The 12,810-nt window shown below is 32.3% G+C and overlaps 1 protein-coding gene across 1 annotated transcript in view; it reads right to left on the bottom strand.

Moving 5' to 3' along the window:
- Window positions 1-9: 9 nt before the first annotated feature.
- LOC134720796 (short transient receptor potential channel 7-like) overlaps window positions 10-12,810 on the bottom strand; it is a 66,073-nt gene continuing 53,272 nt past the window's right edge. The window contains exons 10-15 of the mRNA XM_063583308.1: window positions 10,569-10,717; window positions 10,122-10,320; window positions 8,250-8,486; window positions 7,737-7,868; window positions 5,511-5,577; window positions 10-4,555 (exon numbers count right to left, since the gene is read on the bottom strand). Coding sequence (XP_063439378.1) covers window positions 4,152-4,555; window positions 5,511-5,577; window positions 7,737-7,868; window positions 8,250-8,486; window positions 10,122-10,320; window positions 10,569-10,717 — 1,188 coding nt within the window. The 3' untranslated portion in view covers window positions 10-4,151. The remainder of the gene's footprint in view (window positions 4,556-5,510; window positions 5,578-7,736; window positions 7,869-8,249; window positions 8,487-10,121; window positions 10,321-10,568; window positions 10,718-12,810) is intronic.

Here is a 12,810-nt window from a genome sequence, read left to right as displayed (position 1 = left end):
ATTTTTTTTTATAAAATTTTAATACAAACATAACAAGTAACATTATACCCCAACACTTACAACACATCATTATCTCTGTCCTGCAGAGCATCATATGGCGATGTATCAGATTCACACATATTTAATTAAGCATATGCTCCAGTATCCCAAATAATCATGACATCTTTATATAGGCTTTTTTTTTTTTTTAAATTATAGGCGATTTATTATTCTTTTTGCTCTGACGCCCGACGTCTTCAAAAGCTATTTTGATTTTTGTTGCAAAGAAATTAAAATTGCCATTCAAGAGTCATGATTATTGAAAACGTCAATGTTAGAACAATCTATCAAGACTTCATAGTAATTTGAACTATCAATGGCATTTTTAGCAATACAGTCAAGAGTATGCTTCACATAAATACTTACGACTAAGATTACTCGTAAATATGACTGAATTGTTCATGACTTACGATCAATCTTAGTCGTAATTTTTTTCCATAAAACTCCAGATGAAATAATTTTTACTCCATAACGTGCAATGCACTAATTTGTTTGACAAAGGCACATATTTTACAAATTAAGGTGTTATGAGCGGAGTACATCAAATGAACACATGTAAATTATCTGTGCAAAATAATAAAAAAGGATTCATATCATATAATTAATATCTTTGCGATCATACAAATATAAGTATTATAAAACACAACAATATATCTCATAATCAATACGTTATAATAGAAAGATTACCAAAAAAATATATTATGATAATTCTTTCTTCAAAATATAACTTTTTCTCCAAGTACGTCTGACAGGTCAGAGTTCAGATGGCTTTACGACTCCTTGTGTATCGTTTGTTTTATCTATTTTCATAAAAGTACGAACATCATGACATACCATGATGCGTTTTTATACAAACCATTCGTATCAGTTCGTTACTAAGTTGATTGAAAACACGACGGATGCTGACCCCTCCGGGTGACCTTATTTAATCCTCGGGTTTTGATGGGGTTAGTGTTGTTCAATCTATAGTTTTTAATGTAAAGTTTTGTTTTTTTCTGTTTGTCGTTTTCAACTTGATGGTCTCTCGAACAATTCCTCCACCCCACACCCAGGTATATTTGAAGAAAAAAAATCGAAAAAAATCAAAAATTAAACCGCATACAATGTTTAAAAACAATATTTTTTTTTGACAGCCTCCTAGAAATTCATATTTGATTTTGACAAAAAGGTTAACAACCTGCATATTTGTATAAGTGGTTATATTGTATACGGTAGTATAGTTGTATATACATGTGCCTGTACCGGAGTTAGTGTAATTTGTTCCTAAAACCCAAAGTCTACAAACTATCTAAAACGATATAACTGCATATCGGTTTTGTCCTGTCATTTTTAGTTCAACTAATCATCCGAATTATTTTATTGACCTAAAACTTGAGGAGGATATTAAAAACTCTTCTTACACTCGTGACTGTGTATCAATTCACAGAAATCTATGTCAGAATGTTGACCGACATTTCCGACTCTAAAACAGTATAAAAGAATAATGCGACAAAATATCTATCAGTTCGATTCATTTTAAAGTAAATTCATATCTTTGTCATGCGAGAAGTATAAATAAAATCACAAAAATACTGAACTCAGAGGAAAATCAATTTGGAAAGTCCATAATCACATGGCAAAATCAAAAAACAAAACGCATCAAAAACGAATGGACAAGAACTGTCATATTCCTGACTTGGTACAGGCATTTTCAAATGTAGAAAATGGTGGATTAAACCTGGTTCTATAGCGCTAACCCTCTCACTTTAATAACAGTCTCATCAAATTCCGTTACATTTACATGATGCGTTAAATAAACAGTCACAATCAATAAAATAGTCAAAATATGTATACGCACGACATAAAAAAGGGATACTATATATAGATCTTATCTTAACAAAGCTAGAATATAATAAAAAAGAAATTATGATCTGTAGCTGTTAAGAAATACAAGACGGAGGACAAAATCACATGTTTTCATCTATCCCACAGTATCGAATATACAAGTCAACAAAAGTAAAGTTATACCAAGAGTTTAAAATCGAATTTATCATACAATATAATAAACAGGAAAACTAACATTTGGCAAGACATTATATTCCGAAAAATTGACAAAGTGAACTCAGAATATAAGAAATAAAGCGTTATTGAACAGATCTCAAAATTGATTTTGTGTAAAGGTTGACAAAAAGAATAGGCACCCAATCTCGAAAATGAGAATTTGGTATTTGAATATCAACGAAGGAATGACACACTTTACTCAAACCATGCATACATTTAGATGCTTTCTTGGTTTTGAAATTTTAGCTTAAACGAAAACGTTGAAATTCATATTTTTTTGTCTTAAATCGATTGGTTAAATGAGAAAACGATACTTTGTAAGCATTGAAACAAACCAGTGATTATTTTTTCCCTTGAAACCGTGTATTCAATTTCAATATATAGGTTGTTGAGTTATATAAAATAATCCTCAGCTATATACTGACTTGTAAACATCAAAATTTCAAAACATAAGTAAATCATAAACAACAAAATAAGGACAAAGTACACATCTTTTATATATATATCACAGTAATAATCACAGTTATATTCTCACAATGTACCATACACACGAATACATATCATTAACTATTATTTGTATAAGATACTCTGGGAGCAAACACATTATCTTAATTGAAGAAAGTCAAGGTGAGTCGTTAGGTTGCTATCATACTATCATTTATGTCGTTTTTTGGTATAAGCTTACTCGGTTAAAACATGGCATGGTAAGATAATGCTTATTGTCCAGATGAAACAATTTCATAAATATTCAAAAAGGATTACAGGTTCAGAAGATGAAAAGTATTAAACTCACAAATAAAGCATTTACTTTAAGGATACATTTAACCACATTTATCACATATTTCTTGATTGACAATAAATAACATTTATAAAAAGAAATGAAATGACTTAAAAAAAGATTAAATAGTTATGTAACAACGGCACTCCATTATTCTGTTCAGATACAAAAAGATTATAAAAAAAACATTTATATCGAGTCATGAACTACATATGAATAAAATGGAACAGTTAAACGGTAAAGCAAAACAGTGCACGTTTTACAAACACGTTATAAAAATATTTTGACAGCCTTTGCACACGTGGACAACATTGTCTTTTTGACTTGTTGCCTATTTTTTTTACAAATAGGCAACATGTCAAAACTAAATAGATGGATACAAACCCAAACTAAGAGATGCGACTTTTTAATCCGAACACTGTAGCACTACACAATGGAGGAGCGTTAGATTCACATTGTTACGTGGCACTTTCGTGGTTATTTTGAAAAACATGTCTACGTTTCATTTGTTTGTTTTAATCTCTGTGAAATACGTATATATTTGATAATATATTGTATCTCAACATAATCTTATTTAGAAATCTTTTCAAAAAAACTAGTTTTCCCCATTTTCATTCAAAGTTGATCATCAGACTTTTGAGTATTTCTTTAAACCAACTTTTGCAGGCCAGCACAGTCGACCTATATAGTACTCATTTGCTATAACTAATATTTAAAAAAAAATTTCAAACATGAATTTTTTTTATCCTCCGACAAAAAGATAGCATTAACTTCCGATCAAGGATCGAAGATCATAAGCTTGGCATCTAAACGACTTCGGAAAAGTTCGAAGAGCTGATGGAGGTAAGCCTAATATGGCACAACTTTTAGGAATTTTTGGTTTTAATCTCTATAACTTCGCAATTTGCTTGGTCTTCAAACATTTTTGGATTTTCAATCAAGTGGCATGGTACATTCTTAACTAATCCAGAAAAGTGCTCCCACCAAAATAAGTTCAATATCATGAAAACTTTTTTAGACTTCTTTTCAACTTTTCGATAAATATCTGACTAAGTGAGGTATAAAGATATATCCAAAAAGTAACTGCTCTTTTTACGTACTTAGTGTTATTGTACTGAAATTAATACGGTACATTTTTAATAGCGCACTTGTATAAAGAAAATAATAAAAATAAAATCAAGTCTAAGTCTGCACCGAATTGTCACCGAACAACAGACGAACGATACAAAAAAAAGTTGATTCAAGTCCGCATTAAAACAATTTATAAACGTCAAGTTTAACTGTTTGCACTGTTTTATATTCCTAATTCTTTTGTTTCTTCTTTATCATTTTGTTCCTCAATCCTTTCACAACCTGACCCTCCTTGCTCTACATCATTTTCTTGCTCATTCCGATCATAACCTAGTTCTACATTAGAAGTCTCTACATTTATATCTGCTTCACATACGATTTGACTGTTTTCATATGATTTTTCAACATTGTTATCATATGGTCCCGAGACATACTCTTCGTCTATGGACATTTGTTTAATAGGCGTTCCAGATCTACTTTTTAGTTTCTCCAACGGACTTATTGGGACCCCTAATATTTGGCTTAGTTTTAACATGACTTCATCATGCTGTTTTTCTCGAACTGTTAAGGTGTTTAACATCTCGTATCGGAAACTGGAAATATCTTGTTTAATTTCTTCAAAGTCATCTGTTTTACAAAATAAAATAAATACTAGAATTAAAGCACGATCACTGAATAAGATAGCCAACACACGTCAATTAATAAGGTTTTTTTAATCAGTCCAACCCACTATTTTTCTGAAAATTTCCTGTGCCAAGTCAGAAATATAGCAGCTGTTTTTAATTCTTCCGAGTCTATGTATGTTGGTGTTTATATATGATGCACTTCAGTATTTCTGTTTTACCGTTATTTGCCTCTTATACTAATAATTGATGTATTCCCCTCATTTTAGATTTGTAATCTGAATATGCTTTTCCTGAATAGATTTTTGACTTCTGAAAACCGGTATAATACCGCTGCCTTTATTTATCATTGATTTTGTATTTACTTATAGTAAATAACATACTTAAATGAAAAATTTTTCAATAATTCAAAGGTCCAAATTATACCAAATTTATGTTTTTTATGCATAAAGAAGGTTATGATAAAATCATTATAATTTTATACCAAAGATATATTTCTTTTATAATCGGCACTAGACTCCCAGTTGACTCTCAATTATCTCTAGCTAGTGTTTTGGAAACAATATAGATATTTCGGAGAACTAAGATTTTAGGAAAACATATGATAGATAATGAGCAATTAAGTTAATAAAATAAATTCCAATCAAATTGATTAAATAAAGATCCGGTTATGATAACACTTTGTTATAATTATTGTTTTAGTTATTACATCAGCCAATGAAATTCACGCCTACAAACTTTTGAATCTCTGTATCATTACGATAAAATCAAATGCATGGTGATTCCGAAGGACTTTAAAATAGAATGTTAAACGGAGAGTTGTCAGATTTTTGTAAGCACATGATTTGTGTTTTCAATCTGATTTAATGCCAATGAAAACTATAACTAATTAATATTCTTCCTAGTATATTTGTTGTCAATTGAGAATAATTCTGAAATTAAAATAATACCACCTTTACCTTCTGTAACTTCTGCCTCTCTCTGCATATCAAAGATATATCTCTGTACTATCGTTTGCATAACTTTCTGCAAATGGACAACAAAACACAAGTTACTTTAAGGATGTTCGCTACTCTGTTTAGAAATAACAAGTTTTTTAAAAGACTGTTATGAATTGAAAGCATATACATAAAGAAACGAAAAAAGCAGAAAAAATGGAGGGTCCATGTGCTCGTTTTCGAGATATACGTCGTTGAAAATTTGGCGGGAAATAATTCTCTCTAAACTTTTCTTTCACTTAACATTGGCACCTTATTTGATTAAAAAAAATATGAAAAAATAACAAGGATTTCATTAAATTTTGAAATATGGCTTTTCAAATAATATGAAATAAAAATTTGAAAAGAAAAGTAGGGGTTAGTGGGCAAATTTTTTTAATGTTTATACATGGATAAAACCAGATTTTCTAAAATCTGGCAAAAATTCCAAAAGTAGAGGAGCAAACATCCTTAAGATAAATTCACAACTTGTGTTAAAAATGTAAGTATATGACTCTTTGAATCTACATAAATTTGAACAACCGTACGTGCTTTCGTATAGCTGTGAACTATTATCTAATATCAGATTTTACAAAGTTCTTTCTAACTTTTTTTTATGTTGAAAATATGATCTTTAGAGCCTTCATTTCCTATCATAATTTCATTGAAAGAGGGGTTCTGCTTACAAGCAAGCTAATAAACAAAGGTTTCAAAGAGGTAATGTTGAAGTGAACCCTTCGAGAAAATTACAGTCGATATCATGGGTATATTTATCGTTATGAAATATCCGTTTCACAGATGACGACTTCTATGTCACATTTGTCGTAAACACAATCAAATCCTCTTTCCATCGAATGGGACCTACTGAATAAGTCTTAACACGGAGTGTGTACTGGCATGAACAACACAACGAGTGCCACATGTGGAACACAAGAAGCTGCTTAACCCTCCCGAGCTCATACAAAGTTCCCTGTTTTTTTATATTTTTGTTTCTTAGTCTTCAGTTTTCCATGTAATTTTATTGACTTTTGTTTGCTTTATTTTTTTATCGTTTTCCTTTTTTTCCATGGCATATTTAGTTCGTTTTCAACTAATCATTTTTACTATTCATGGGCATCTCCCGTCTCCATTTTTAAGAAAAATTTGTAGTGTTTTTAATTACACAATTATAAAACAGAGGCAACATATGCCAAAAGGGCATTGAATCTCAAAATTCGAAAAAGCTGACAACGCCATGACTAAAAAAGAAAAAGACCAACAGACAAACAGACAAACAAAACTGTTCACATATCAAAGGCTGAGCTACAACAACCCAAATGATATTGGGAGTGATTTGTTATGCTTCAGAAAGGGTGAGCATATCCTGCACTACATGTGGTACGTCGTGTTGCTCATATCAGCTTTGAACCGGTGAAGTCTCATGAAGTAGGGTCACATTCAAGGAGAAATGGACGGGATTGTAATTGCACAAGGGGAACATATCTTTCGTCATCAGGTCATGAAAGTTTTAATTATTTATTCAGAGAACATCATCTATATGTATAAAGCAAAAAAGGGAGTTAAATAATAAAGCTTATTTCTTTTCTTCGTTCAGAAGTTCCTGTAATCAGGACTTTGTCAGTGAAATCATCATTTTTTGTTTGAATCAGAGTGCTTATTAACAAGTACAATGTAGCCCATCCTTATTAAAGATACATGGTTTTACGTTGGTTATTCTATTTTACGAATTAAAGCAGGATCAACTCTTTCAATTTGTCTTTTAGCTTTGACTGAGGAAATGCTCTCATTGCAGGTACTCTTAAAGATCTGTGAAAGTTATCAATATCAAAATAATATTCACACCACTTCTAGAACAGGTTGTTGACAGGAACTTTGAAGTACGTCATTGGTTGATCACCATTATTAACAATTAAGGGAGGGGTTTCGTCGTAAAACACTTGGTAGACTGAGCAAAATTACGTTAATTATATGGACACTTATAAAGTTTAGGTATCAAATAAAGTGTAGGACGATTCAGTTCTTCATATTTGGTTGAAATTCAAAAAGATAGAATTGAGAATATGTCCAAGAGACAACAACAGTTTAGGGATTTTAACATTTAATTATGCGCATGGCTAATAGATATTTAACGTACAATTTAAATACAAATTACGTTAAATTTCTCAATAATTTCAATGTGAGGCAATTTTTATTTGATTCAAAACGTACGTGATAGCTTTTTTTACCAAAAGGTAAACTCTCTGTACTCCGTCTCCGGTCAATGTCTGCTGGCTTCAGATGTCCATCACTGAGTTGAAGATTGAGATTGTCACGTGATCTTGCTCGTGAACGTGCACCATTCTGTTTTAAAAAATAAACACGATCAATATTTTAACATATTGAACAGACTCAAACAGATAAAAATATTTTAAAAGATAACGATAGTTCTGTACATTAGTTTCATTTCGAGGTTTTTGACAACCATAACTGTATAATCATAGATGACATGTTATACTTCGGGATTTCTTTATGATGTGTTCTTATCAAACATATTAGTTTGACATTTTAATGGTTCTTCTTTTAACTGGCGCGGCATTAGAGGAATATGTTACAAGCTTACATGTATCAAACATTTCTGAACCGTATTTCAATGAAGGGCTTAATCTAGGCATTGTTAAAAATCAAATTATATCTTTTTAGTCAATTAAATGTCATATAATAAGGTTATCTTTCTTTACATACCAATCCATTCTGACGACCGTTCCTTTCCATTGGTTCTGGAGCGACGTCTGGATTGCCGTCTTCAGGTGTTTCGTTGTCATTACTTTCGCAACATTTTGAGCAACATCGAGTAAATTTGCGAACAATAGCTTTCGGAAGTCCTAACATATTCAATGGAACAGGCAGAACACTTCCTTCTCCTATATAGTCCATGTAAAGAACACTTCTTGCGAATTTCCACTCCACATCGGCGTCTTCCTATTTGTGAAATAAATCTTTAAGCAATCAAAAATATGATAAATTCGACGGACAAACCATATATTATAAGATAAGCTAAGCGCGAGGTTTAGATAGCCACAAAACAAGGTTAAACCCACCTTTTTGTTCTTAAAATGTTCTGTACCAAGTTAGGAAATTGACATTTATTATCTAATAGTTCGTTTCTACGAGTGTTGCACTTCAGTGTTTCTACTGTTTTGTTGTTTTCCTCTTATAGTTGGTGTGTTCCCCTCGGTTAAAGTTTGTGACCCGGATTTGTTTTCTCTCAATCGCTTCATGACTTTAGAATAGCGGCATACTACTGTTGCATTTATTTAACGTGTGAAAGTACTATGAAGGTACTTTAAATAAAAAAAAAGGCTTGATAAAATTCTTGCATACACGTTCAAGTACATGTCCACCTGAATATAATTTAAATTATTATCTACTGTTTTCATAAAAAAAAACCCAGATATACAACGATTTTATTACAAAAACAATAAATTCTTTATTCACCCAAGCATTCATATCAGGAATTGTTTGTGTTTTACTTTTCCTAATTTTGTAATTGAGTTGGGGTTTAAACTGTTTGAATACAAGACGTTTTTAAGCCTCGGTCCTTACCGGATAGGCACAAACGCCTAACGGATGAAAAAAGAAGCTGTCCGTTGACAAAATTGTTATCCGTTGGGAGTCCGTTGATGTACTGACCGAATAAAACGGACTTTTAACGAATGCATAAGACACACACCGGATATGCAAGGTACGAGAAACGGAAACGTACCGGACAGAACGGATGTCGAACGTACATCCAACGGACGAGTACCGCATAAAAAGGACATTTAACGGAAGCGTACTGGATAAAACGAATGACATGATGTACGAACAAATTAAAGGCGACAAAATGATACATGTAAATCGCATAAATATTCACAAAGGTTTCTGTGTACCTGGTTTTGGTTTTTTCTTTAAAATGCCGCCAAAGGGCAGTGTCTGGCCTGAATAAGAGCTGCTTGATTGTGAAGACGTGCCCTTACTCTAAGACCGATTATGAATCATAAGAATTCATGAACCTTAAGAAAACTGACATACCAATAATTGGCATTTCTGACGCGAAATTTTTAATTTGCATTTATCCGTTTCAGATCTGTTCATCATCCGTTTTATTCGTTGTTCATCCGGTAGAAGTCCGTTTCTCATTCGTTCAACACCCGTCTTGTCATTTAACGTCCGGCAGGAGTCCGTTGGTGAATTTAACTTCCAGACCTCCAACGGATGTATAACGGACACGTAACGGACGAGTACCGTACAAAACGGACGCTTACCGGACGTTTAACGGACATTTCATCTGTTGGACGTCCGTTCAAAGTTTTGAACATGCTCGAAAATTTCCACTGGACAAGACGGACATCGATGGATAAAACGTACCCTAAACGGACATGCAACGGATATGGAAGGACGTTTAACAGATAAGAACGGACGTCTAACGGAAATGAACGGAATTCAAAAACGTCATCCGTAAGGTATCCGTTCGAGCTATCCGTTAAGGTGTGACCGAGGCTTTACAAGCATAAACCAAATATAATATTTATCTTTATAATGTAAGTACAACAGATATCAGGAAACATTACTCACAGTAATATCTTGATAGGATCTGGTCATCATGGCAATTAGCATATTTAATAGCACTATCACCATGGCGATGTTGTATGCACCGTAAATGATGTATCCAATGTCTTCTGTAAATTTATTTTCATATTCTCCCAACTTGACAACATCAGTGTCTCCGCGACCAAATAGTGACCAGAATACTGTTCTGAATGTGGCTAAAACACTGAAATGTAAATCAATTGTAGATTATTTTTACAGCAAAATAAGGTACCAAGTCCATTATTGATGCAGATCTAATCAAACACACATTTATGACCAAAGCTCTCATATTCAATGCTAAGAAATGCACATTGATAATCAAAGCTCCCATGTTTAATGTTAAGAGTTGCTAATTAATGATCAAAGCTCCCTTTATCAGTAAGAGTAACACCTTTAGATAAACAGAATAAGACAATGTTCAAAATTACTTACTCTGCAAATTGTACTTCTGCTCTTGTTGTAAAATTGTGTTTGGTGACTTCAATGCTTTCCCTCATGCTGTAGTACCAGAACAGGTTGTTAAGGCCGACCATGAAGGCAGAAAAGACCAAAACAATAAAGGCTAAAAACTTCAGGATGTCCTAAAACAGAATAAAGACAAGTAAGTGAATTGTGATATGGAATATAAATCATTCGATTTCAATAATGAATTATACTATAACAACCGACCATAATCTGAAGCAAAAATTGTGATTTTATTGTATAACAATAACAAACTAAGTTAGCAGTGTCTATCCATATCTATACAGTATAGGAACTCTGACATTATTGTTTCTCAGTTGAAGTTTGTGCCCTGGTCATGTAGTATTATCTGTGTTCTCTTAATGGTATTGTAGTTGATAATTACATGGTTGTCGGGATTACAAAACGTTCCTCTTCTGTAGAATGTACCTTATGTTAAATCAGCCCAGTAGTCAGTACTTCCGTATCGACATGACCTATAACAAACCTTTTCTAAAATTGTCAATATATACATTCTAAAAATACAAATAAACTAAGGTTTCAACTGCCTTAGATAAAGACGGCCTTTGTTTTTCTGATGGTTGACATGTCACAAAACATGTTTAAACCTCACCATTTTTGCGCCTGTCCCAGGTCAGAAGCCTCTGGACTGTGTTAGTCTTGTATGTTTTTTTAAGTTCATTTATATGTTTTGGACTTGAGTGTGACGTCTGCATATTTAGGGGCCAGCTGAGAACCACCTCCAGGTGTGAGATTTTCTCGCTGCATTAAAGACCCATTGATGGCCTCCGGCTGTTGTCTGCTCTTTGAACGCGTTATTGTCTCTTTAATTGACACATTCCCCATTTTATTTAAATGGATTTGAATTTTGTTTTGGTACGTTTTGGGCATGCAACTCTTCAAACGTTTTGTTCATATACATCCTTGGCTTTTTAATATTTCGCTTTGAGCGTTCTTAGTTAAACATGATTTATAAAACTCATTTGGACTATCTATTGAAATTCTATTGCCTAAGTAAAGACTTAACATCACAATAATTTGGCTATATATTGTTTTATAACTCATAAACATGATGATAATAGGAAAAGATTAAGTAAAAATAAATAAAGTCATTCCAGAGGAGATTAAAGAAAAAGGAAGTTTACAACGGACGATAGCGAAATTTCAATGTGTCCTTCGTCTTTTGATCAATAAACAACAATCTGTAAATCAGCAAATTAATAATCTTCTACAAACTATGGATTAGGTACAAGGATGCTCCGTCTCTACGCGTAAAGGGTAATTAGTTAACTGGAAAGACATTCGGTTTGAAACTACGACAAGTGGAACAGGTCTAAACTAAACTAAGCTAAGGAAAAAAGAAAAGGAATAAAACAGAAACGTTTTTAGACAACCCATATAGCTTAACGCAAGTATAAAGCGGATGGTCAAATAAAATTAGACTTTATTCTTTTTGAATGTTTAAAAGAGTCTAAATAGATTATCTTTTTAAACAAGACCACATATCCATTTTTATACTATGTCAGAAAATAGATAGGTTGTATAACTACCATAAATTACAACATCAATATCAATTCTAACGTAGTTTTGTTGGAACAAAATAATGCAAAATTAATGGAATTCAACTCAGAACAAGAAAATAGACAAACACATTTACCTTCTGTTCATCATCGATGAGAAAAGAAGAAAGGAAGATAAAGATAAATATTTTTCTCAAATTAAAAAATTACCCCAATCTAAAAACGTAATAAGAAAGTTTTAACCTCTGATCAATATATTTACAGTTATATTTTTTCATTCGAGAAATATGTTTTAAAACATTTTAAGATTTAAACAAAATGTGGCAACACTTTGTGAAAATATAGGAAAATTGTCTATGAAAAAGACAATTAGAATTCAAGACATCCACTATCAATTACTGCAAAAGAACGTTAAACAGATAACAAAAAAATGGTTACCCATATATCATATTGAGCGATGAATGAGAAAAATTATTTTCAAATTGTCAAATTTCATCTCTGTTAAAATTCACAAACGGCATCATTATTTCGTTTGATCTTCAGGTACATTCTGTTTAACAAATGACCACGTATAAGTTCCACTTGTCGTAGCCGCTTTGTTGTTTACCTTCTCTCGTCAGTATATTAAAAATTGATTTTTTTCACCAATTGTCTTCCCTTTGGCATAACAGCTGGTGCCACTAGTTATGACG

The sequence above is a fragment of the Mytilus trossulus genome, chromosome 6 (genome assembly GCF_036588685.1).
Source record: "Mytilus trossulus isolate FHL-02 chromosome 6, PNRI_Mtr1.1.1.hap1, whole genome shotgun sequence".
NCBI lineage: Eukaryota > Metazoa > Mollusca > Bivalvia > Mytilida > Mytilidae > Mytilus > Mytilus trossulus.
This window is presented reverse-complemented; position numbering and strand designations above follow the sequence as displayed.